The sequence below is a fragment of the Vitis vinifera genome, chromosome 7 (genome assembly GCF_030704535.1).
Source record: "Vitis vinifera cultivar Pinot Noir 40024 chromosome 7, ASM3070453v1".
NCBI classification, from domain to species: Eukaryota; Viridiplantae; Streptophyta; class Magnoliopsida; order Vitales; family Vitaceae; genus Vitis; species Vitis vinifera.
Window position 1 is genome coordinate 6,656,688 of NC_081811.1, and position 26,938 is coordinate 6,683,625.

The 26,938-nt window shown below is 35.8% G+C and overlaps 3 protein-coding genes across 3 annotated transcripts in view; all 3 read right to left on the bottom strand.

The window, feature by feature from the left end:
- Positions 1-2,210: 2,210 nt before the first annotated feature.
- Positions 2,211-4,243, bottom strand: LOC100246409 (prunin 1 Pru du 6.0101). Its single transcript, XM_002278165.4, has 4 exons — positions 3,907-4,243; positions 3,450-3,790; positions 2,852-3,355; positions 2,211-2,757 (listed from the first exon to the last, which is right to left on the bottom strand). Exons 1-4 carry the CDS (start codon positions 4,190-4,192, stop codon positions 2,362-2,364), a joined length of 1,527 nt encoding a protein of 508 aa, XP_002278201.1. The 5' UTR covers positions 4,193-4,243; the 3' UTR covers positions 2,211-2,361.
- A 4,753-nt stretch (positions 4,244-8,996) lies between these two features.
- Positions 8,997-11,280, bottom strand: LOC100258306 (patellin-4). Its single transcript, XM_002273036.5, has 4 exons — positions 9,912-11,280; positions 9,709-9,833; positions 9,474-9,615; positions 8,997-9,357 (listed from the first exon to the last, which is right to left on the bottom strand). Exons 1-4 carry the CDS (start codon positions 10,728-10,730, stop codon positions 9,094-9,096), a joined length of 1,350 nt encoding a protein of 449 aa, XP_002273072.1. The 5' UTR covers positions 10,731-11,280; the 3' UTR covers positions 8,997-9,093.
- A 467-nt stretch (positions 11,281-11,747) lies between these two features.
- Positions 11,748-26,938, bottom strand: part of LOC100263447 (structural maintenance of chromosomes protein 1) — a 58,315-nt gene continuing 43,124 nt past the window's right edge. Inside the window, exons 7-18 of the mRNA XM_059737965.1 lie at positions 26,054-26,180; positions 18,427-18,534; positions 18,210-18,317; positions 18,003-18,142; positions 17,654-17,743; positions 17,356-17,564; positions 16,724-16,893; positions 14,565-14,674; positions 14,078-14,457; positions 13,231-13,482; positions 12,191-12,418; positions 11,748-12,057 (exon numbers count right to left, since the gene is read on the bottom strand). Of these exons, the coding sequence (XP_059593948.1) occupies positions 12,009-12,057; positions 12,191-12,418; positions 13,231-13,482; positions 14,078-14,457; positions 14,565-14,674; positions 16,724-16,893; positions 17,356-17,564; positions 17,654-17,743; positions 18,003-18,142; positions 18,210-18,317; positions 18,427-18,534; positions 26,054-26,180 (1,971 nt within the window). The 3' untranslated portion in view covers positions 11,748-12,008. The remainder of the gene's footprint in view (positions 12,058-12,190; positions 12,419-13,230; positions 13,483-14,077; positions 14,458-14,564; positions 14,675-16,723; positions 16,894-17,355; positions 17,565-17,653; positions 17,744-18,002; positions 18,143-18,209; positions 18,318-18,426; positions 18,535-26,053; positions 26,181-26,938) is intronic.

A 26,938-nucleotide genomic window follows, 5' to 3' on the forward strand; every position in this document is an offset into this window, starting at 1 on the left:
CTTTGATAATTTATTTTTTTTTTCTCCTTGATTTTTAATGAAAAATCAAATAACAAAAAAAATTATAATTTTTTTCTTTTATTTTCTTTTTCCTAAATCTTGAAGGAAACAAATATAGCCTTAAAACTTTTTAAATTCTAAACTATAGCTTGATATCCTTACATTTACTTAAGAATGAATATATCAGTAATCATGAATATATCGGTGCTTCGAATTTACGAATATATCAGATATATATCGATGGGTATTTTGACACAAAATATTGGTGACATAAAAATTAATGAAAATTCTAAAAATCTTAAGAAAAACTCTAAAAAAAATATATAAGAAGTAATAATAGATATTTTAAAGTTTTTTATTATAAATATATATATATATATTTGATAATAATATCCACTACGAGTGAATAAAAAAATATAATTTTATAAGTGTACATTTATTATTAATTTGCATTATATATTATTTTACAATAATATTATAATAAAATATCTAATTTTAAAATATATTTAATATTAAAATTATGATCCATTTTAATTTAAAATATTCAATGATATCAAATCAATTATAATTTTTATATATTTATATTTATGTTTTTTATATTTAATAAATATATAAATTATATAAAAGACCTACTAAGAAAATTATGTTTTTACATTTTTGGTAATAAATTAAATCAAATGTAAAAATAAAATAATTATAATTAATTAATTTAATATTTTTTTTTGAAAAATCGATGAAATATTGGTGAAATATTGGTAAAATATATGAAAATATCAGTGAAATATCTATTGAAACACGAAAAATAAAAAAAAATCGGTGAAATATTAGTAAAATATCTAAAAATATTGATTGATGGAAATATCTTTCCTAATTTCATATCAAGATCCATGTATATTGAATATATTGTGGATAAATTGACGATATATCCAGATATTTTAAACCTTTCATATACTATGACTATTCATCCACAATTCTCATTTATGCGAAACGCATTACGGATTATGCCTTTGTTCAAATTCCTTACCTGTGAAAATTTAAATATCGATGAAAATTTAATGTGAATGTCAGAAAGCCTTCTTATCTTATCTTGATTCACGCAGTCATCTAAGGGGGTTCAATGATTTTTCTTTTTTCATCTTTTTTAGTTTTGTTAATCAATTCACAATATCCATGATAATATGAATAAATTAAAATCTAACCACACCATGCTATACGTAGAAAATCACCTACAAAAATTCACAAAAACCCCCATACATATAAATATTAAAAAAATAACACAATTGTATTTGAAACCAGATGCTACCTTCTCCAATGGAACTCGCACTGACCAAGTCTAACATTACTGACAGACATAATTAGGTTTTAAAACTTCAAATCTTAAATCTCACCATGAGCAATGTTGTAAGGGTGGAAATGGTTCCTACTAAAATTAATGCTGTGGTTTGTTCTCCCTCCCTCAAAGTCTTTGTTGGAAATTAAACTTAATTTAAGAAAATTTTAAAAACTAGAATTAGATTTAGTTTAATTTAAAGAAAATATTTTATTTTGACCGGTTAATTTAGTTTTTATATTTAAGTAGTTAAAGTTTTCATACTTTAATAATTAGAAGTTTTTATATTTTTATTATTAGAAGTATTTATTTATACGAGAGTATCTATAAATAAGAGATTATGTAATACTTAAATAAAAGTAATTCTTAATTCTTCTTAATTATTTAAATTTCTTGATGTAATTATTTGTATGTTTCTTTCGGCACCCATTACCCCAACAAACTTGTATCAAAATTGGGGAAAAAAGATGAAAAATGGGATGTATTTGTTTTAAGTCCCTAAACTCTATAACGACAATTATGATAATCGGAGTATCGAGATGAAAGCTGTTTAGTTCATAAAATGCATTATAGTTTACAGAGAAAGATTATAAAAAGTTAGCAAAATAAAATCACTTGATTCAAAATCGAAAGGATTTTTTAAAAGATGTGAGGAAGAAAGACCAAAAAACTCATATCATGGTCTATCAAGAAATAATAAAACTACCTTTGAAAAGATTTCAAGTGCAACTACCTTCCAAAATTCTCTAATTTTTACAATAATATTTATCTTCCTCTTGGTAAACGTTTTCAATATTTGCATTTTTCTTTCAACTCTATCACTCTCAATTCTCTACCTAGGAATTAGCCAAGAGCATTTTCCAGTGATTTTGGATAAATATTACTGCAGAAGTATTATTAGTGTCATTCTTATTAAAGAGCAAAACCTCAACTCTCATTGTACATCATGTGGTACAAAAAAAGCCAAGCATTATGACCTCTTATTATTCTCCGATACCAATGCAACAACCAAACCAAACAAACATGATGCATTAAGCAGAAGCCCTATACTCTGACCTAGAACTTCCCGGAGGTGCTATAGTGCTCTCCTGCCTGTTATGCTTCAGTTGCCTAGCCTGGTTATTGGACACCTGGTAGGCGCTGGATATGACTTGCAATGGCATGGCCCGCAGAAGAGAAAGATTGCCTGCTAGAGTGTTAATCATGGCATTTTCATGAGTCTTGATTGCCACATACTCAAAGCCTGAATCCCTTGCTTTTATCAACGCGGCGAAGTTCTGTGGAATAATCAACACCTGACCTTGCTGGACTTCCTCATTGAACACGTTCTGGCCCTGCTGTTGGACTACCTGAATCCTGGCACGGCCTCTTATAGCGTAGAGTATACTGTGGGCATTCACGTTGTAGTATGGTAGCACCATTGCGCCCTACACATTTAGGCACCGATATTTAAGATGAATCCTTTCTAATTTTCTAATTCGTCACCCGATATAATTTTGTCCCTTATTTAGAAAAGCATACCTGATGAAGACGTCCCTGATGAGCACTTAATCTAACAACCTTTCTGAGAATTGGAAGATCATAGCCGGTGACGCTGCTCCTGTGTCCACCTCTAGGTGTGTAGACATCTGCTCTCCATGGATCACCGATGTTTTGTTTGAGCCTCAAGCTGCATATGGTCTCTTCATAGCCATTTCCGCGTGCATGGAAGTGATCTTGCTGTTGCTCTCCTCGCTCCTGTTGTCCCCTTGGTGGCAACACTGCCTGTAGGCCTCCCTCCACTCTCACTATGTTGCCCCTCCTGTCATTTTGGCCCTGAAGCTTCCTTATGAGCTGGACATCCACGTTAAATGCCTCAGCCAACTGCTGTGCATCGAAACCACTGAAGATGTTGTCCCCGGAACTCTCTTGCCCTCTACCCTCACTGCCGCCCCCTTCTTGCTGTTGCTGCTGGCCCTCACTTCCTTGTTGTTGTTGCTGCTGTTGCTGGAATTCATTTTGTGGGTTGCCTGCAAGATAGAACCTCTACAATACACATAATTAGTTCCATCAGTGAGTATTCTGATCATTCACATGTGTTTTGATATTACTTTGTGTTAGTATTACTCTAGGTACATACTCTAGGCTGGAAATCAAGCTGGTTGGCGTCATTGCTGGTGTCGAGGACAGAAACTACAATAAGCTGTCTGTCACCGTTGTTGTAGATAAAATGCCCAGTTCCGACGGGCACTGCAAAAACATCACCCTCTTCGACCTCTCGGATCTTCTGATGTTGGTCTCCACGGAATTGCTGGCCTTGTTGTCCTTGCTGGCCTTGTTGTCCCTGCTGTCCTTGCTGGCCTTGTTCTCCTTGTTGTCCTTGTTGTCCTTGTTCTTGTTGTTCTTGACCTTGCTGAGATTCTTGGAATGACTGGAAAGTTTCGGGACAACCAGTGATCATGATTCCCTGTAAACCTCTACCTGTATGATAACACCCCCATTCCAAATAAATGATTCCACATCAAAACAAAGTAGCACCCTAGATAAGTTCTCCGAAATAACTTAACAATTACTATGTTGCTAGTTAAGGGCTTTACCTTGGACGAAGTACATGAGTTGAGGCGCGTTGACGTAGGAAGGCAAAAGCAAGCCTCTGGGTTCAATAGTATAGCGAACAACAGCCACACCCGCGCACTGGAATTGCTCATTGTTATGATCAAAGACCTCGGTTACACCGGCTTCTGACTGGATGCGGTTGGACGGTCTCTGAGCATTGAGTCTGGAGATCCTACACTCCTTTTGCTGCCTAGACGTTTGCTGCCGGCCCATGCAGCACTGAAAGAGAACAAGAAAGCAAAGCAAAAGGCAGAGCCTCTTAGCCATTGTAACACTAATACTACTGATATGTAAGACTAGCGAAGCTGTTGTGGAGAAGCGGCGACTGGGAATGGTGGGTATAAATAGTAGAGGAAGTGTGCTTAGAGCTTGACACGCAGGTGATAGTTGGAGAAGCAGGCTTCAAACACTCTTCAATTTGCATGGCTACTATACCCTGTTTACTTACACGTAATCCATTCAAATAGAGCATGCAGGTAGGCCTTTTGCTTTTACAGAAGGATACAAGTAGAGGATTTGTTTGTACACGAGACCCTTTTGGGGGGTTTTCAGGGTGGGCCACCAACCCAAACAGACACAATTAATGATGGGGAGGGGTTGGAAGCAAGATGACAAGAAAGATATTGTGGGTGTAGATTCAGCCCACAGTTTTGTGGAGCCTGTGGGCGGCTTTGTTTGTTAAAAATCTCCGCCCCAGATCAGTAGTACCATGACCATCTACTTGTTAATTTTTTCAAAAAATTCTTTAGATAACAAATTACTTTAATATGATAAGCATCTATGCATGGTGATTTAAGAAAGACCTCCATAAAATTCAGTTAGGAAGCATAGATAGAACCTTTACCATGATTCATCGGCCTCTTAAAAGGACTTATATTAGGAGCAATTAAGCTACTTTTTAACAATGCAAAAAACTTTTTATTGAATTTCTAGTGTAAATATCCGTAGTTCTATGAAAAGAATTGAAGGGTTGCATGAATGTAATGTACATGTGGGGAAATTATTGGAAGGGTAAAGTATTAGAAGTAAGTAGTTATTAGAGATGTTGAACAAGAGGATTGAAGAATTAAAACCAGGAGAAGGAAAATCCTGAGTAACGACAATATGAAAATTCTCTTACAGATAGTCATATTAACCCTCTTTCTCTGCCGTATGCAAGAGATTTCTCATATTAATTGCAAGTTTTTCATGACAATATGAAAAATTTTATCCATATATAGAGTAGTCAACTTGAAATTTTCATCTACGTATAGAGTCTTCAAGTTCTCTTACAAATTTTCAGTTATGCCTATGAACAACGCTGATTTGTTGCTCATATGATGTATGTCTTATTCTTCCTTGTAACGTCTAGTCATTAATCTTGCTTTATTTCTTTATACTTTTTTTTTTAAGTTTTCATTGTCTTATCGACATATATTATTCTATTTACTTTTTTTCTTTCTTCCTTTTTTTCTTTTGAAAGAAATCTATGTTCTCATGTGTTATTTATCCTTGTTAGGAATGATAATGAGGTGTGTTTTTTTTTTCTCTTTTGAATACTAATCCTGTCCGATCCCTATTAATGAGACAAATTTAAAATTAAAATAAATAGATTAAGAGTGAATTTGAGATTTTCTTTCAAACTTGAAATGGGCTCGAACATTACTTTCCCCCTCCTATTATATATAAAATTAATTTTTTAAAAATAAATTAATTTAATTTTTTATTTTCCCATTTTAGTACACATAAAACAAAAAATAATAATTTTCAATTAAATAAGTTATAAAAAATTATAGTATTTTAATTATTTATAAAATATGTTTTTTTAATGCATTATTATTATTTTTTTATGTAAAAAAAAGTTTTCAATTGTTTTTTTTTTTTAAATAAATAAATGGAATGTGATAAAACGAGTATGAGAAATTTACATACTCAACCCATCATACCTTATTTAATTTTTTTAGATGATGAGAATTATTTTGAATAAATGAGATTAGGTAAGGATGGTGCAACCCTTCTTGAATGTCCTATTATAATTCATAATCCTTGTTACTTTTATTTGCTCATCCACAACATTTTTTCATTTTTTAAATCTTGAATTGCTTCTTCAAAACCTATTGATTCGTAATTTATGTATATATAAAGCAAGGATAAGGAATATCATAATTACCTTTTTTGGGCACTTCAATCTCATGTTTCTTCTTCATTAAAACTAATATATCAATTAATAATAATATTTCTATTGATTGGATTGTATAATTTGTGGCTTTTGAAGCTTTAGTTATAACCAATCAAAACATATTTTCTACTCTTATCTCTTATCATCTAACTTTGATTGCTTTTGATTCGGCACATGAACATATATAATACTTCTAAACATTATTAAATGTAAAATACCCAACTTGCTTCCATTCCAAACTTATTATGATGTTTTATTTCATATACTTTGATTAGGAGAATGATTTGATAAATAAAAATTAATTGTTTCAACCCAAAATATTCTAAGCATCTTCCTACTTTTCAACATACTTCATGTCATGTCAAGAATTGCCCTATTTTTTCTTTCAACTATATCATTTTGTTATAGATAATATAGAAATATTAAAACTGACAAATCTCAAGATTTTTACAATATTATTGAAATACTTTTTATGTAAATTTGTCTCTTCTATCGGATCTTGTTTCCTTTGTATTATAGTCACTTTCTTTTTCAATAGGCGATCTAAATTTCTTAAAAGGACAAAATACTTCATAATTTTCTTTAAAAAAAACATTCATGTTTTTCTACTAAAATCATCAGTAAAAAGCAAATAAAATATGAGCTCTAAGGATTTCTTTGCTATTGTAATTTATTCATTTGGAAAACTTTTTCTCACATGTTTTTCAACATAATTGATTCAATTGCTTTATAGAAAGTAATCCTTTTTAGAATTTTCTTCTTGCTCAACAACTTTAATCCTCCAAAATTAGGACGATCAAAGCTTAAGTGTCAAATTTAAGAGGAATTATTGATACAAGATTTTAGACATTTCATTGCATCATTTTGAATACTCAACAAAAACATTCTATTTCTTGTTATGGACACATTAGCAATTAAATTGGCATGTTAATATTTTTTTTTTGATCAGAAACGAAAAAGATTATATTAATAAAAGAACAAATACAGAAGAGAAAAAAGAAACAAAAGAAAGAGAAAAAAACCAAGGGAAGGATGAGAGGTCCTTCCTACACAAGAACCAAGGAAAACACCCAACAATAGAAATCTAAAAACAAAAGAAAACACAACAAACTTCAAACTCTTGAAACGCAAACCCCAATCCAATTGATTTGTAGAATGCTTAAAGGAACTCCTCTAAAAGCATGTCAATATTTTATTAAGAGACTTTGATTTTTAATATGAATATTATAGTCTTTTTTTCTAGGCACATAGTAGATATTCGAGATAGATTGATGTCTTCTACTTTTCAAACAAATTAACATTGTACCTTTACCTTTTATTGAAATTTTAGATGCAAGTGACCACTTTTTGATTTATCAAACTTCATAAACATACTTTTGAATCCACACATATGATTGATTGTCCTGGTCTTAAGATAACATGTATTTTTCTCCTTATTTTCTCTTTTATTGCAAACAATAAAGTAGGTTTTTCTTTATCTTTCCTTTAACATAGTTGGTTTGTCTTTTTATATTGCTAGTGACACATTTATATTCATAAACATAATATTTTTTATAATTTTAACATTGAATTCGAGATTTATATTATATTTTCCCCTTGGCCTTGCGTTGATCCATCTTCCACATCCTCTTGAGAAATACGAGTTTTAGCTTGTTCCTTCATTGTTTAATTAATTAAAACCACTTTTCTCGATCATTATTCGTTGCTATCTCCATAGATTATTTTGACTTCTTTCCTTCTTAAATTTTTTTTATATTCTCTTTTAATGTAGGCTTCGTTTGAAAAACTTGTTCTAATTTTTTCTTGTTTCTTCTTTTTTAATCTCTTCATGAACTTGCAATGATCCTATAATTTGATTAATAGTCATAAAATCTAAATTTTTAGATTTTTCAATAGTCATAACAATATAATCAAATTTCAAATTTAAAAGTTAAAATATTTTTTTCAATCACACAAGTATCATTTAAACTTTTAGTAAATTCACAATAGCCAATACTTAAAATAAACAAATAAATAATTGGATATTGTTTTTAATTCTTTCATATTCAAACTTTTAAATTCTTCTCTAAAAGTTTGAAGACACTTTTTATACTCTATCAACTTCATTGTATATATTTTGTAATATCTCCTAAGTTTCCTTGGTAATGTTTGTATTTAAAATTCTCAAAAGTACCTTTATCCATTGTTTGAAACACACGATGGAAAAACCTTTTTTTGTCTCTTTTCCTTATATATTCCAAAAAATCTCTTCAATTCGAGGACATAATAGTTTTATCTTTCGACTGTTTATAGCCTTTTTCTATAGCTCTCATGTTGTAGCCTTTTTCTATAACTTTTCATGTCTGCTTCTTGTAAATCAAGAAAAACATTCATCTTGATCCTCCAATTATAATAATTGTCTTTATTGAATTATGAGACTTTAAATAGAAATATACTACTTGCCATTTTTTCATATGGTAATAGGATTAAAAGAAATACACAAATAATTGTATAAAGAAAGATATATAATGAAAAGAAAAAGAAAAATTATCGTCTTCCATGACTCTTATTCAAGTATTACATAATTTTTTATTCATACACACTCACATTTAATAAAATAAAAACTCTTAATAACAAAATATATAAACTTTTTAAGACTTAACCACTTAAATATACGGATGTTTGATAAGTCAACTTACTGATTTAATAAAACTTAATGTCTAAATTTAAGTTTTCAAGCATATTAAGTATGTGTAAAGCAACTTAATATTGTAACTTAAAACTAAAAATGACTTTGCTAAATCAACTTAATAACTTAATATCACTTAATAACTTAAGCATAAGTAAACTTAAAGTCACAAGCCTCAAATATTAGGTTTTACCAAATACCTATGAATCATCCCTCAAAATAAAAAATTGTCTCTAACTTTTGGCTTCTGAATCAAGCAGATCGAATGTTAAACATAATGAATAGTGAAAGTTACACAAAAGAAAAAAGGAAATGCATATATTTGTGAAGGAAAAGAAGCAATCACTTGAAATAGACATACATGGGAACAGTGGGTTTGCTTCTAAATCTATAGAGAACCCTCTTCCTCTTGTAGGTACCATTCTCAATGGTTATTACTATCTTTCCTGGTTCACTAATGTAAAATGAATTTCTCATACTTTGTCCCATTTTCTTATCCTTTTCAAGCAAAATTTTGTATGATCCTTCATCTTCTGGGATAAACTCCTCCTTGTAGTTCACGTCCCACCCCACTATAGTCATGTCCCAGACAACCGTCACCCCAGCCTATAATCATCTCAAAACAAGAACCAAATTAAGAATATTAGTACCATGAGTGTTTATAAATGAAGTAAAACATTCAGCTTTTAAATTTAGGACATTAGTTAATGTTTTGAAAGTACCTCAGTGGCTGGAATTTCGATGCTTTCAATGGTACCTGCTTTGACAATTAGCTCTAGAGCTTTGTCAGCAGGTGAAAATTCAATGTCGTTCTCTCTTTTGAGGCCACCATATTGAACGGGAAGGTTTTCTGGGGCGATAAACCTTTGGGTTTTGAAGCAAATTTTGATCAAATTGGAGGGTTTAATGAATTAATCAACAGAACTCAGATAATGAAACTACAGTAAGTATTCTCACTTGAGAAGTGTGTCTGCAACTCCAGATGGTCTCGCCAAGATGAACTTGCTCTTTGTTCTTTGGCTTATGAATTTGGAAATTAGCGTATGGCTAGCATAATACCAAAATGGAACATTTATGACGATCTACAGGCATAATATATCAAAGTTTTTCAGTACTAATTCATGATCATCATGGCGAGTTAGTCATAATTATACGCTTACATGTCTGAAGATGAGCTCAGGATAATTGTCTTGAAGCAACGTTATGGCTTTCTTGGTAACCAAACGAAGCTCCTTGTTGCTTGGTCGCGGGGAGTTCTTCAAGTCTAGGATCTGAACCATGGAGTCCACTCCACCAGCCGTGAAGTTAAGATTCTGGATAACCTTTTCCATGGACTGAACCCTCCACCTCAAGAACTCTTCACATTTGGCTTCTGAACCAAATGTTTTCTTGTAAAAGTCTCTGTCCTTGAAAGCCCCACACACATTGTAACACAAAGGGTGACCTTCTTTATCAGTGCTGTTTATGTACACAACATTTTCAAGCTCAGGGCCGAAGTTTTCTTCGAGAATTCCTTCGGTTTTGAACTCCCTCCGCCATATCAAGGTTCTTCGGAGCATGTTGAAGGCCTCGCTGACCTTAAAATCTCTAGCTTTCAAGAACTTCAAGAGGATAATGTCCGTGCCTTCGTGGCCTTTACTAGGAAGTAAGGGCACACCCCAGAGGGAGATATCATGAAGATTTTCTTGAGTTTTCTTGCTTTCAGGGACTTTTCCACGGGGTTTTCCGAGCATATAATTCCCAATAATAGCATCTTCCACTCTGCATCGGAGCTCTAACAAGGCTTTCTTCTTCGACTTTTTCATTTGGATGGAGGCCTTGTACTCCTGTTCAGGGCTCATGGGTTTCTTCATTTCAGTATGGGAATTGCTTTCATCATCTGGGTTCATGGATTCAGCATCTTCTAGATGAATTTCTTGGTGTTTATGGGTGTTTTCATTCTCATTTGTCTCGTCAGAGATCTGGCTGCACTCTGCCATATTGGGGCTCTTTCCGGTGAGAATTCCGGCTTCCAAAGGGAGGTGTTGCCGGAAACCTGATGCCTGGAGAAAGTTTAGGGGTTCTATGATTTATTTAGAGACTGAGCGTGTGGAAGGAGAGGAGGAGAGAATTGGGTAAAAAGGAGCTTGGTTGGGGGATGTAGCTAAGATTGAGATTTGAAATAGTGACCGTTAGTTGATAGCCAAATAAGGGGTTTTGATGAGGTGTTACCAACAAACTGTTGGACAAGAAAGAAAAATTTGTGGTTGCAAGGGGTTGGATTAAAAGGTGAAAGTTCATCCAAACCAACCCTTTTCCTTGAGATAATCCCACCGACCGCCTCCCTTAGGGAGAGTTAAAGATAGATTACAAGACTAACGGATAAACTACTCAAAATTCAAATTTTGAAATAATATTTTAATTTAATATTTATGTCAATCATCCTCTTGAGGAAAGAAAAAGAAAATGGGTGGTTAAACAAGAAATAAAATAAAATAAATTCTCTTAGATAAATGGCCCATTAATAAGAAATTGAAATTAGAAAAAAAAACCATTTCATATCTCATTTATTACATGTTTGAATTACTAGTTAGTAATACAACAAAGAATAGGAAATTCATTTTTATGATGGTATTGTAGCTCACCTTTTGTTCCCTTCCTATTTCTGCCTTTGAATTGGAATAGAAAATCAACAGAGTGAAGGCATCCTTGGACGTATTTGGCATTGAGGGTTCAAGCCTCAATCCCTCACCAATACCCACCTTTAAGAAATGTGTATATGGCATATACCACCAACCATCATAGCATTTTGACAGACAGTTGAGGCATGATCATGGGGCTACAATAATGTTCATTTTAATGGTGAAGTGCATCAAATCTTACCAGCTCAGTTCGGCCATTATCATTCATTTTAGGAGTTGATGATTAGAGAGTGAACCCACTATGATTCTCTAGAGTATGACTTGAGGTTTCCAGCATCATCCCTATCACACAAATCTGTAGGCTCCACAGAGAAAGGCATAAAATGCAAGTTTGATTATTGCACTATTGTATTGCATATTGAGAGGATGGTGAGGTAGAATTAGTTCGTAGAGGTAGAATCAGTTCAATACAAATAAATCTAACTTGTATTGCAAGAGAAACAGTATCCACTGCCCTACTGCTATAAGGATTATCTACTCATATTTACAGTAAAGCAATGTTAAGGGTACAAGCATCCTACCTATTAACATGACAAATAGTTTTAACCTGAAGCCCAGCCTCCAGCGAGGAGGCGTTCATGCTTCTCTATAATTGGTCAGGTCAAATGTCAGAGTTCTCGAGCAGCTGCAATTAAATATAGGTATTAGCATTGTCTCTGCTTAGCAGGTTAATTTGGTGGACATACTGGAAAACAACCCAGAAAGTAGCACCAAAATGAAAACGCATTAACTAAATATAATATCATGAAGAAACTTACCCCCTATCAGAGTCCCTGTAAACCCCAACCAGAGCTTCAGCCTTGTCATAAAAGCTATCCTTCAGTGATATCACGATACTCTGAAAACCACTGCCTCCCTCACCATCCTGATTACCCCTTGCTCCTTCACATGATTTTGATCGGATGAATCCAGCAACCTTAGCAACATTCAGATTGTCCAATGCAGCATCGACTTCATCCAATATAAAAAAAGGAGAAGGCCTATAACTGAAACCACCCATGGATAAAAATAATAATCCTATTAGCCAGTTATTCAACTTTTGCAGATCAAAAGAGCAATCTTTTTTTGAAGGCAAAAGGAAATATAAATTAATAGCGTCTAAGCAAAAGGCTCATAAAGCACACAAATGTATACATTTGTCACCAAAACAGGCAAGCAAGAGGGGAGAGAAAAAAACAAAAAACAAACCCCCTCTACTTTGAGCTAAGTTAATCTACAAAGTCTACCATAGTCAAAAGAGCAATCTTGTTCACTCCTCACATAAATATGCCAGCTTTTTCCTCCAAAATTTTATGCCACCATTAAAATTATCTTCACGAGCAAATAAACTTGTTCAAGTAAGCAACTTAAGTGTATGCCTAAAGAGCAATCTTTTTTACTCCTCACATAAATATGCCAGCTTTTTCCTCCAAAATTTTATGCCACCATTAAAATAATCTTCGCAAGCAAATAAACTTATTCAAGTAAACTTAAATGTAAGCCTTTTATGATGCTCATAACAGCAAAAACACATTTGAGAGAATTAGCAAGTAAAGGGAAGTTAGAAAAGGTGTTAGATTGAATTGAGTGAGTTAATGATTATAGGTCCAAATCTAACCCCACTAGGTTATTAAACATGTTTTAGATAACCCTCACCCAGACCCAAGGACATGGATGGCAGCTTCTAAGAATTCTTCACAGAAATTCCCAGCCTTCTTTAGAAATTAAACAAAATATTTCAAGACATGTTATTCCTGCATCCAGAGTAAGGTTTGTCCAAAACATACAGAAAAAATGTTTCTTGTATTCCTTGACATACCTATGGATAGAGAAGAGCAATGCAAGTGCTGCAACAGTTTTCTCACCACCAGACAGCTGTTCCATATCACGGAAGCGCTTTGTTGGGGGCATAGCAGTGTACTTGATGCCATGTAAGAAAGGATCATCCTCATTTTCTAAGTTCAAATATGCCGTTCCGCCCAATGGGTGTGTGTTGCTTTTTGTTAGCTGTTTGTAGATCTTATCAATATTACCAGAAATATGACTAAATGCTTCCATAAAGAGTTCATACCTGTATTCACCACAAATAAATTCAGCAGTTTCATTGTTCAGAAACCATATAACACACATGCACAAAGATGCAAGACAATGAATGTCAGATTTCAAGGATGATTTGTTAAACAGGTAAAAATGATTGCCTTCACATGTATTGAACACATTAGTCTGTTTGAATGGAATAATAATAAACATGTAAAGACTAAATCTTGAACTATTGAGAAGCTAATAACCCAACTATAAGGTTTTTTCCTCACCAATCTACATATTTTTCCAGCTTGACATGCTAGAATTGGAAGATTCACTTGACAAATAATTTTTTACAAGAAATTTTTATCAATCATTTCATGTATATCTTGCTTTTGTCTTAACAGTTTTAAGAAATAACAAGATGCATTCCCACTTTGTTTGTTATTCACTAAGGGCGTGTTTTGAATGATGGAATAGATGATGGAATGAAACATCCATTCCATTCTCATTCATCACTATGGATTATCTATTAGAAATGGCACATGGTATTATGATTCACCTGCATCCTGTTCTAATTTGCATTCCTATTCCCATATACAAAATGCATCCTAAAGGGTTTTCTGCCAAACAATAATCAGTACCTTCTCTGCTTAACGGAATTGTACTTATCAGTTATTTCCTTCTCTTCCTTTCTGGCTACTTCAAACTCTTCAGTTACATGTCTTTCCTTCTCTTGCAAAGCCTCATACTGGTCCAAGGCCTTCAAATTTGGAGCTGTTCTTTCTATTTCTGATATTAGGGCATCCATTTTTTGCTTAAATTCCACTTCAACCTTCTCTCTTTCAGAAGGTCTCATATCTACCTGATGAGATCTATTTAGCTGACTAAAATCAAAAACTGGACTTGGCATTGAGGATCCGATTTCCATTGCGTCTGAGACAGTAGGTAGGATTATATGCTCTACTTCACACTTCTCCAAGATCTCCTGCTTCTGCAATTTCAGTTGTTCACCCTGTGTTTCCTGTAGGTAACATGAACAAGCATAGCCACATTATAGTTCATCAATGCAGCAATGACTAGTTCATAAGAATCTTGTGGTAAAAATAACATTTAATTCTGGAGAACAACCTTCAAACTTATCTGACGATTAAGTTTGCTTATGCTTCCTGCAGCAGTAGAAGCCCGCTTCTTCCACTTCTGGATTTCCTTCTCACACTCTTCGGACTTGGACTTCCACTCTATACAAATAGAAAGAGGAGAAAAAAGTTCCACAAAGATGGCATCAAATTATTTATATTATGAAAAGAAAAAATATTAAGGAAAAATTAACAATGGATCAGTTGCATAGTGCTTTGCTACACTATGTTATAGATGCATATTTTCATATTTCAGGTACAATTCAGTAATACTAATGATAACCTTTTTTTTTTAGTGAGAATACTCATGATAACTTTTCCAAGATAATCTTTTCTGTATCAGAGCATAAATTTCAATATGGCCTCAGAAAGGTCAACACGACCAGGCAATGCCAGGTACCTAGCTACAAGCATATTTTCAGCACAAAATACAAGCTAAGAGTTGTTGACTCTCCAACTCCTTGAGTAGGGTCTCACATAGCTTATTTTTTCTACTGTCACAAATATGGTGCTCAATTAATAGTAAAGAAGAATAATCATGTACCTAGATAAGAGCATACTTACGGCACAAAATACAAGCTAAGAGTTATTGACTCTTCAACTCCTTAGAGTAGGGTCTCATATAGCTTTTTTTTTTTTCTACTGTCTCAAATATGGTGCTTGATCAATAGAAAAGAAGAATAATCATTTCTTCATGATTCGTGGCAATCCTACCCAGATCAATCTTGCCCAGAAGTTGAACAGGATAGCCACAATTAAGCTTTACATGCCTCTGGGAAAGGCTTCCAAAACACAGAACAATGCACACATCTATGAGAAGAAGCTGCACACCAATCCCTATAAATAGGACCCAAGGACCAACCTCCAAAACTTGAAACACTAACATCCAAAGAGAAGCCAAAAGGTTCATCCTATAACACAAAAGTCCCCTCAAGACATCGTCTAATGGCAATCCCTCATTATCAAGCTGAAATTGGATGAGATCGCCTAACTAACACACAGAGCTTGCACCAGAGAGCTTAACAACCTCAGCCCCACAGCAAGGAAAATTGAGTAATGAAGGAAACAACATTCCACTATCTCTTCTATATTATATATATATATGTATGTATGTATGTATGTAACTGAAGAAAAGACCAAGGCAACCACAAATCTTCCGTAAACCTAATCCAGAACCCATCTGCCAATAGAAATTTGGTATGAGAAAGGAAAGATAACACATCTAGAGAAATGAACCTCTTGAGGACTGCACTAATTCTCTCTATCCACCACCATAGCATCCCACCCATCCTCTTGAAGGCCATACTTGCTTTTGACTAGTTACTACTGTAAGGAGTTTGGTTCAATAGAAAATCTCCCCAACAAGTTTGAAGTCATGGTGATATTCCTATGAATCAAATCATCAAGACTAAAATCACCTTTTATTCTTGGGACAGGAAACCACCTTCCAACAAATGAAATGATCCTTTCAATCCTCACTATGCCCTGCCAATGAAAACTCTCTAAATCTCTCAATTTTCTAGGTCATTTCATCGGCATCTTGAGTAAGGGCATGCAAGCAATCGTAATTGCAACACGAGTGAACAAAAGTGGATTGCCCCCTTTAGAAATAAAATTCTTTTTTTCCAAATAAAAAACTATATCACATTGGCAAAGGAATCCAATTAAATCAATAACAAGTTATAAAATATATAATATACACCACAAGTGGATACCCTATACTAATCATTTTTAAATTCTTCAATAGATTACATTTTTCCTTCCTTTTATCTTTTCGAACTGTCTTCCAAATATATGGACGCTAGACCAATAGACCTAGTTAAAATCAACCAGTCTGCAACAATTGAGTAAGGCAAATCCATGTCTTAAGAATTTCAGTTGCATGGTTATTTAGTTGTACTACTCGACCTCTTAAAATAAATAATAAAAAGTAAAATTACAATTAAAAAGATAAAACATAAAATAAGATAAATTGGCACCATCCCAGATGCAAAAATTAGAAAATAGAAGCAAGAACAGATAAAATCAAATGTAGAACAAATGAACCAAATATAATTTATGTTAAAGAAGTAACTCACACACACATGCTCCAAGATTTATTCTCCGAGCAACCATACAAACTTTGTATAAGAACATGAATTGAAATTGCACCTTGTACTTCATCTTTCAATTGATCAACATCACCAGTAGCTTTCTCCATTGCTAACTTGGCTTCAGCCTCTTTCTTCTGAACCTGTTTCAGATCATTTTCTAAAGAACTGATAGAAGATTCCAGCTTTGTAATTCGTGAGTCCATGTCCCTCCTTTGCTCATACTCCAACCTGGCAGAAAAGGGAAAAATAAAGGTCCAAAATCATATAAATCTGGGACTCAGGCAAACGAATAGTTGTTTACAACTCTGCTATACAGAAAAATAAAAATACAAAAATCATAGGTTGAAAACATTGGAATCCAACATAAAGACTCCTTTTGAAACTTTCAGAGATACATGATACTCTGAAACTGACCAAAGAAATGCAACCAAGAAAGATAACAAATTAAACTTAAAGTTTCAAGAACAAAGAGATTGGAGAAATCAACAAATGTTGCGGCAGTAAAGTTTCTCTTATGGAAGTTTTATGTTAAAGGAATCTTGACAACAGCATTACAGCTCCTGCTTCTAACTAGAGACTACTGATCATACGGTTTACACTTTTGTACTGAGAGTAATGAAAAAAAACACAATAACACACTGATATTACTACAAATATAGCAGAAGAACTGATTTAAAGGAGAAAACATACTGGTATTTCAACTTTGCCATCTGGTTACTCAAACTAAGCTTTTCTTCAGCCACCTGTTGTGCTGCCATGAGTTGGTTTTCTTCATACTCACGAATGTTTTTCACCCCAACAGACTCACTGAAATCCTTGTAAATTCGGTCAACGATCTCATTGATCCTCTTCTCCAGCTTTCTGATTTCTGTGGCCCTCTTATCAATAACATCTTTCAACTGCAACCAGAACATAACTGTAAAAATCAGTTAAATGTGTATGGTTAGTACCACAACATAGTAGAAAAATTGCATAGTCATCAAACCACCTTTCGAAGCTCAGGATTGATACGGCTAATTTCTTCTGAAATATTCCGCTTTTCCTGCCTCAGTTTTGCAAGTTTGTCATCTATACTTTTCTGCAAGAAACTTTTACAAGTGAACAACCATATTCCCAGTTGCATTATCAGCAAAAGCAGAGGAAAGAATTATGCAGTAATAAACATAGTAAGTATGACATATCTTGACAGCCAAAAACACTACAACTAAGAGGCATAGAGATGATTGGCAAGTTAATTACCCATTGCCGTCATATTAAAAACTTAAAAGAATGACAACTTATCAATTCAAACAATTAGACAAACTTTAGTTCAATTAAAAGTATAGAATTTAAATTACCTTCTCAATCTCTGCATATTGAATCTTTTTTTCAAGCCCACTAATTTTCCCAGATAATTCAGACACTTTTAGCTGCATCTCTCTTATTGATCCAAGCTGCTCCAACTCAGATTCATACTGTTCTTTTTGTTTTTTAAGTCCTACAGATTAGCAAAAGTTAATAGACTATAACAAGACATACAAACTCAAGGCAACCACTACACAAACCTTCAACTTTTTTATCATCCCACTGTTTTGATCTTGCTTCCATTCCACCACTGGTACCACCAGTCATTGTGCCAGATTTTGTGAGTAGAATCCCATCGACAGTTACAACTATTAAATGCACAAAAAACTCTTCATTAGCAATGATACAGAATATATAAGCTCCACATGAATGACACCAACAACAAAAAGAAAATGAAGTAGATAAACATTAATTCACCTTTAAACCTCTCTCCACTCCAGCTAAGAACCTTAGCTTCCTCAAGGTCATCGCATACTAAAGTATTGGCAACAGCAAATAGAATAGCCTTCTCCAAGGCTGGATCAAATCTGTGATGGTTAAGTTTACAAACTGAAGGATTTATTTGGATTTTCATGCAAATATATGGTTCTCTAACATACAACATGATGAAGACCAAAGTAAAAGCAACATCAATTCGGGAAAAAAGGATGGCTTAGAAATCATAAGAATGAACAACAATAAAAAATATTGCTGTCACTTTCCACCCCACTCCTGGACCTAGTTGCAAGCATTCAACCAAGGACTAAAGTTAAACACAGAACACTGAGGCTGGTACTGTAGAAGGCAGGACTTGTTGATTAAATTGCAAAGGAGACCTTCTAGTGGAAACTGGATTTGAAATTCATGGTAGCATGCACACGCACCAAGGAAAATAACACTTTTTGGCATCTTGAAGACATTAAAGTCGATATAAAATATTTGCCTTATTTTGAATGAACTAAGCTAATACTTTTTAAGGACTCAGATCAACTTGAATTTGATTGAATTTGTCAGCAAACCATCTCAAGTTGATTGAATTTGTCAGCAAACAATCTAAAACCCTGTATAGTACTATGACCAATACTAATTACTGCAGAAGCACTTGATTTGATACCTTCCTTTTTCTTGATTCCACATTTAAGCATCAATGGCACATTAATGTAGTACATAAACATTGCTGTGAATGAACAAATCTAAAATTTGTTTGTTTTGGTGGAAAACTAAATCAGAAAAAGAGATGTCTCCATACTGAACCACTTAGATGCTAAAATTAATAAAATATTTTCAAGAGCTCCTTGTATATGATTGAACATTTGCACCCCTTTGTGAGGAGCCAAGTCAACAATTTGGTTATCAAAAAGAATATTGAAGAATTTTTACATAGTATTTTCTTATAAGCAAATAAAATTTTACTAGAAAGGGGCCTACCATGAAAGGTGGGGTTGTGCTCCAAATATACAGAAAATATATTAAGGATGCAAAGACAAGAGAACAAAACAAGAAAACCCAAAGCGCTAACACCTCACCAAACAATCAACAAAACTAAAAAAGGCATTTTAACATCCCCCAATGAGTTTTTAAAAGACTGAAATAAAGAACAAAAAAATACTCTTTGAAAAGATCAAAGTGCTCCAACTCCCCAAAATTTTACAATCCTGCTCTTGCCAAATTGTCAAAAACAAGCATGATAGCACCGTCCTTCACACCTACTCTCACCTCTTGCCCACAGCATGCCAACCAAACAAAACCTCTGTCACCAACTGATGAAGCCCCAAAGAGTAGACAATAGGAGAGAGCAGGTAATGTCACAAAATACAAGCTTCTTGGCAATGGAGAAGGATGTGACTGAACGATTGAATAAAGTAGTTAGTTCAGCCTTGTTGAAAGAGAGAGAGAGAAAGGAGAAAAACCTTAATTCTCATTCATGTAATGTCTACTTACAATTGAGATATATATATATACAAGGCTAGGAGTCCTAACTACCATACATGTGACCTATATTAACAAGGAAAGATAATATACTATAAATACATTATATTCAACACTCCCCCTCAAGCTGGAGCATATACGTCATATGCACCAAGCTTGTTACAAATATATTTAATCCTAGGACCTCTGAGAGATTTAGTGAAGATGTCTGCTAGTTGATCATTTGAATTGACAAAACTTGTAGCAACACATCCTGATGCGATCTTCTCTCTAATGAAATGACAGTCAACTTCAATATGCTTGGTCCTTTCATGAAAGACTGGATTGGATGCAATATGTAATGCGGCCTGGTTATCACAGATGAGTTTCATCTGTTCATCCTTTCCAAATCTCAACTCCTGAAGAAGATGTCTCAACCATATGAGTTCACATGTTGCCAAAGCCATAGCTCGATACTCGGCTTCAGCGCTAGATCTGGCCACTACATCTTGTTTCTTACTCTTCCAAGATATTAGATTACCTCCAATAAAAACACAGTACCCTGAAGTGGAACGTCTATCTGTGGGTGAGCCAGCCCAATCTGCATCTGTGTAACCAACAACTTGAGTATGACCTCTGTTCTCGTACAATACACCTTGGCCTGGTGTACTTTTGATATATCGAAGAATACGGATTACGGCATCCCAATGGCTATCACATGGTGACTGTAGGAATTGACTAACAACACTCACAGGAAAAGAAATGTCTGGACGAGTAATGGTGAGATAGTTCAATTTACCTACGAGCCGTCGATATCTCCCGGGGTCTCCTAAAGGCTCCCCCTGTCCTGGTACAAGTTTGACATTCGGATCCATAGGTGTGTCTACCGGTTTACAGTCTAACATACCGGTTTCTTCCAGGATGTCTAAAGCATACTTCCTTTGGGAAAGGACCACACCAGAACTGGATTGAGCTATCTCAATTCCCAAGAAATACTTGAGTTTCCCCAAGTCTTTGGTCTGAAAGTGGGTAAAAAGATGTTGCTTTAGTTTCTGAATACCATCCTGATCACTGTCTGTAATGACGATGTCGTCCACATAAACAACCAGATAAATACACTGCCCCAAGGAGTTATGATGATAAAAAACTGAATGGTATGCTGTACTGCGAAGCATGCCAAACTCTTGAACAACAGAACTAAAACGGCTAAACCATGCTCGAGGAGATTGTTTCAAGCCATATAGAGAACGGCGTAACCTGCACACTAAACCAGACTCCCCCTGAGCAACAAAACCAGGAGGTTGCTCCATATAAACTTCCTCGGCAAGATCACCATGAAGGAAGGCATTTTTAATATCCAACTGATAAAGAGGCCAAGAACACATAGCAGCCATGGAGAGAAGCAAGCGGACAGAAGCAATCTTGGCAACAGGTGAGAATGTGTCACCATAATCAGAACCATAAACTTGAGTATAGCCTTTAGCAACTAAGCGGGCCTTAAGGCGATCAACCTGACCATCAGGACCAACCTTAACTGCATAGACCCAACGACAACCAACTGTAGATTTACCAGAGGGTAAAACAACAAGATCCCAAGTGTCATTAGAGTGCAGAGCAGCCATTTCATCCACCATTGTCTGTCGCCAGCCTGGATGGGAAAGAGCTTCATGGGTGCTCTTTGGAAGAGAAACAGAGGATATAGCAGAAACAAAAGCAGAATAGGGTGAAGATAATTGATGATAACTCAAAAAATTGTAAATAGGATGAGGATTACGAGTAGAGCGAGTACCTTTCCGAACAGCAATGGGTAAGTCATTAGGAGAAGGCAGAGCCGGGGCAGGTGAAGCCGAAGGGATAGGAAGTGAGTCAGCAGGTGCCTCAGGAAAAGGGAGAGGAGCAACGACACGAGGGCGACGATGATAAACCTGAAGTGGTCGAGGGGGCATAGCATCAGGTGGGGAGACAATGGGAATGGGCAAGACTTCAGAAACAGGAAGAGACTCAGAAGTGGTGGAAAAGAATGGTGAGTCCTCAAAGAAGGTGACATCAGCGGAGATAAAGTATCGATGAGTCTCAAGGGAATAACAACGATAACCCTTCTGAAGTCTGGAATATCCCAAGAAGAGGCACTTCATGGCTTTGGCGGAAAGCTTGTCCTGTCCAGGAGTGAGAATATGAACAAAGCAAGTACAACCAAAGACACGAGGAGAAAGGAAATAAAGTGGTTGGTCAGGGAAAAGAAGGGAGTGAGGAATCTGATCGTGTAAGACAGAGGAGGGCATACGATTAATCAAATAACAAACGGTAAGAACAGCGTCCCCCCAAAAACGAAAAGGAACGTGACTATGGAGGAGGAGAGTACGAGCTGTCTCAACAAGATGTCGATTCTTGCGTTCAGCTACCCCATTTTGTTGAGGAGTATGAACACAAGAAGACTGATGAAGAATCCCATGATGAGACATAAACGAAGTAAATTGGGCTGAAAAGTATTCCCTGGCATTGTCACTGCGTAACACACGAATAGAAATATTGAACTGGGTTTGGATTTCAGTATAAAATTTCTGGAAAATAGAAAATAACTCAGCTCGATTTTTCATTAAAAATAACCAAGTACATCGAGAATAGTCATCAATGAAAGTGACAAAATACTGAAATCCTAAAGTAGACGCAGTCCGACAAGGACCCCAAACATCAGTGTGGACAAGCTCAAAAGGAGACTTTGCCCGATTATTCAAACGCTTTGGGAACGAGACACGAGTATGTTTCCCAAGCTGACATGACTCACACGGAAGCGACGACAAAGTGGAAAAACGAGGAACCATCTTCTGGAACTTGGAGAGACTAGGGTGGCCCAGACGATTGTGAATGAGGAGAGGAGCATCAGTGGAAATGCAAATTGCAGGAGATGAATCTGAGGTGAGGTGATAGAGGCCTTGAGACTCACGTCCTATGCCAATCGTCTTCCCCGTACTCCGGTCCTGCAAGGTCACAAATTTATCAGAAAAGGTAATAGAACAATTAAGAGTACGAGTGATTTTGCTGATGGAAATAAGATTAAAAGGACATTCAGGAGTATAAAGGACAGAAGTGAGAGGTAGAGAAGGCAGAGGAAGGGCCAAACCAATACCTTTAGCCACAGTTTGAGAACCATTAGCTAAGGTAACAGTAGGTAAATCAGAGGTAGTAGTAATAGAGGAGAAAAGATCCTTATTACCAGATAGGTGATCAGATGCTCCAGAATCTAGAATCCAGGGTCCAAGAGAAGATGTGTGGGTAAGGCAGGCAGAGGCATTACCAGGCTGGGCAACAGAGGCAATAGAAGCCTGAGATGTCTGAGATGCGGAGGAGCTCGGAGGCTGAGGCAGCGGAGAATCAGAGGACTGGGCCATATGGGCAGTGCGAGGAGGTCTTCCATGTAACTGATAGCAACGATCGCGAGTGTGGCCAAGTTTATTGCAATAGGTGCAATGAGGACGTTGGCCTCTACCTCGGGTACCACTGCGTCCTCCTCGAGAGGTAGTTTGAGAAACTAACACAGAAGAATCTGAAGCGCTATCAGATGGCAAAGTCTGAGTGGACGAGATACGGAGGAGGCGAGCAAACACATCATCCAAGGACGGAACTGATGAACTACCAAGAATCTGATCACGAATAGGCTCAAGATCCGGACGGAGGCCAATAAGAGTAAGGACCATGAAGAACTTGTCAAGCTGTGTTTGTTGAGCCCCAACATCAGGAGTAAGAGGCATCACAGTCAAGAACTGCTCCTTAAGAGAGGCAATCTGACCAATATAAGTAGATAGATCCAAGTCCTGTTGGCTGAGATGGACAATAGCAGAAGCCACCTTATAAAGACGCTGAATATCATTCGTGTATAATCCTTTGGCCTGAGTCCAAAATTTAAAACAAGTTTTATAGGCCTGAAGATGAAGAAGAATCCGGGGATCAACCGATTGCCATAATACACTACATAACTGTGCATCTATCTTCCTCCACTGTACGCGGTCAACCTCAGGGATATCTGCCTCCTGGGTAACCAAGTGATCCTCATATCCTTGACCCATAAACCAAAGTTCAACAGAGGCAGACCAAGAAAGATAATTTTCACTGCCAACCAATTTCTCTGAGGTAATCATAGGAGATCCAGAGATAACAGAGGTAAAGATCTGATTTTTGGTGGTCATATTCACGTATTTGGATCGAAGAGAGCCCTAATACGGCTTCAGATTGCGGCGTGGCACCACCGAAAAAGGGAGACGGCCTCAGATCGCGACGTGGTACCACCAGAAAGGTAGATGAACACTTCCCAAGGCACGTGCAGGGATTGGGGTGGAGAGAAAGTAGCCGGAACTTCGCCGGAAAGGCTGTTGGGAGGGCTGACGGAGACAAAAATCCCCAAAAGAGGTACGTGCAGGGCTCGGATGGGAGAACCAGGTAGGTAGGGATGTTGGTCGGCGGCAGGCGAGGCTGGAGGAGGAGGCGCGTCGCCGGAAAAGGCCTCACGCGCCCTCACGCGCCGGCGCGTGAGATGCAGTCGCCGGCCGGAAAATGGAGTGTGGCCGGCGCGTGGATCCTCTTTTGATGCTGGTGCCTTCACAAAAGTTGGAGATCTCCTCCAGGCGCTCCTTCTGGTATGGTCAGTGTCGGAAAAATAGGTCGCTGGAAAATTTTGCCGGAAAGTTCGCCGGAAAATTTTGCCAGTGGTGAGTGGTTTCTAACGATGATCCGACTGACCGGAAAGTGTTGGGAGATGGGGAGGGTGACCGGAAAGAAACACAGTCACCGGAAGGTTTCCCGGAGTTGATGACACGGGAAACAGGAAAGAATTAGGTTTTCTTCCTTGGCTCTGATACCATGTTGAAAGAGAGAGAGAAAAAGGAGAAAAACCTTAATTCTCATTCATGTAATGTCTACTTACAATTGAGATATATATATATACAAGGCTAGGAGTCCTAACTACCATACATGTGACCTATATTAACAAGGAAAGATAATATACTATAAATACATTATATTCAACAAGCCTATTTCCAGAAATATGGCATCCCAAACAAGGAAACCATTTTCCATCGTTTTTAAGAAATAGAGTTTGTCATCAACAAAGTAATTAAACTGTTGTGTTGCAAGTACAAAGGTAATTGGGGATTTATTGATACAATTTTCCAGGTTTATGCTTTCCCAGCACCAAATGGAGGATCTATAGACAAACACCATACCAAAATTGCAAAACAAAACAGAAAGGAAGAAAAGAAAGGAAAATTGTTTTACGATGGCAAACGAATAATTAGAAGTGCAAAAAATACCAAAAACAGCTATGTACAGTAAACGAAACCAAGGTGAAAAAGAAACAATATCAATTGAATACAAGCATGTCAGTGTAAAATTCTGTTCACAGCAAGCCTAGGTCAGACAATCCCAATCAAACAGGTGCAAAAAATTTACTTCCCTGCTGAAGAAAATGTTCTGCAGCATCTGCTATAAGATATATGGGGCATTTTAGTTTTTCAATGGTCTAGATAAAGCAGCAGGGACATATTAAATAATTAATGGGAGTATGCCAAAGAGAAACACCTAAAGCACTACAAGAAGACAAGTCAAATATCAGGCACCAAAGAAAAAGTAGCATCACCTTAAATAAAAGGCATAGAAAATTTCTTAAAAAATAATGCAAGCAATTAAAGATCCATATAATTGTACAAATGAGTCTTACAAGTTATTACAGATCACAGAAACAATTTGGTGTTCCTAATAATCACATGATCATTACAAGGACACGAATTATCTTCATTTCAAAAAACGCACGGCATGTGAAGCATGATACACATTTAAATTTGCATTAGTTCAATAGGAACAATATGCCCATAGCTAGAAAACTCAATATGAAAAGTAAGATGCAGAATAAAATGAGTAATTTGAGAATAATTGTAGAAGTCGTCAAGTCATAGTTACGAATAGAAGCAAAAAAAAATCATCAAGGTACATGCTGCAGACACAGATAACTTACAAAGGAAACAACTTATCACAGACAAGAGTTTTCCAAATTTGCAATTTAGATAACATACTTGAAGGATTTAAGTAAATGAGCATGATTGCCCAACATGATGTTTCACTACCATATTTCTAGGTGAAAAGCAATTAAAAACAATTAGGAAAGGATATTGGATAACATCAAAGACCAGCTTGGCAGTACCACCCAAGGTGCGCAATTTCTCCACAATTGGCTTTACCCGGACTGACTGAAGAGGTATAAATGTCTGAGGAGGAAGCCTTTGCTCTTTTAAATACTGTAAAGAGAAAGCAAGGGAATTAATATCTGAATTGCACTTAACAAAAAAAACTGGCAAGCTTAACTCCATGAAAGTTTCAAAGAGAAAAATCAAAGAAACAAAGATAAGATGGGTAAATCTAAAAGAAAAGGGTTAAAAGAGAAATTCCCTTTTTGGAAGGGACAATTTTTTTCCTTCATCTTGATTGTAGACATGCCGTTTCTTCAAAGAAGGTGAAAACCAGTCAAAAGTTTACAACAATACTTGTTTTGGGCAAGTGAAACATCATCACACAGCCAGGACAGGTTAGCAACTAATGTTGGAAGAAGAAATAAACTGAACTTGATACACCATCTGGTTCCATCAAAATAACATAAAAGCCAGACATCATCTTTCCAGCAAAGCAATAAATGCAACAACATTCAAAAAACCAGCATCCAAAAAGCTTTCAACATCTCAGCATTCCAACAAATATGTGAAATGTTGAACCTGTTATCTGACATTTAAGATGCCCAAAGTTAAATTATTTTTTTATAGGAAAAAATTGAGCAGTCTTTGATCCTTGGTGTTTTCTAGGTTTTTGTGGGTGCTCCCCTGTTTGGTCAAGGAGTAGTTGTTTGGTTCACAGAAGCTTTCTGAGGAAAAGTAGGAAGAGGTTTTGGAGGATTATACCTCTTTGCTTGTTTTGGTTCATCCAGAGAGAGTGAAATAGAGGATTATTTGAGGAAGTGGAGAGCTCAAGAGTGATATTGACAAAATCCCTTTGCCAATATATT

Bases quoted from the DNA above. Each gene is read 5' to 3' on its own strand.
- LOC100258306 (XM_002273036.5), bottom strand. From the start codon at position 10,730: ATGGCAGAGTGCAGCCAGATCTCTGACGAGACAAATGAGAATGAAAAC. The intron at 9,834-9,911 runs GTAAGCGTATAA...TTATGCCTGTAG, and splicing joins CTGAGCTCATCTTCAGACAT to ATCGTCATAAATGTTCCATT. The intron at 9,358-9,473 runs GTACTTTCAAAA...AGATGATTATAG, and splicing joins TCGAAATTCCAGCCACTGAG to GCTGGGGTGACGGTTGTCTG.
- LOC100246409 (XM_002278165.4), bottom strand. From the start codon at position 4,192: ATGGCTAAGAGGCTCTGCCTTTTGCTTTGCTTTCTTGTTCTCTTTCAG. The intron at 3,356-3,449 runs GTATGTACCTAG...TGTGTATTGTAG, and splicing joins AGCTTGATTTCCAGCCTAGA to AGGTTCTATCTTGCAGGCAA. The intron at 2,758-2,851 runs GTATGCTTTTCT...CTAAATGTGTAG, and splicing joins ATCAGGGACGTCTTCATCAG to GGCGCAATGGTGCTACCATA.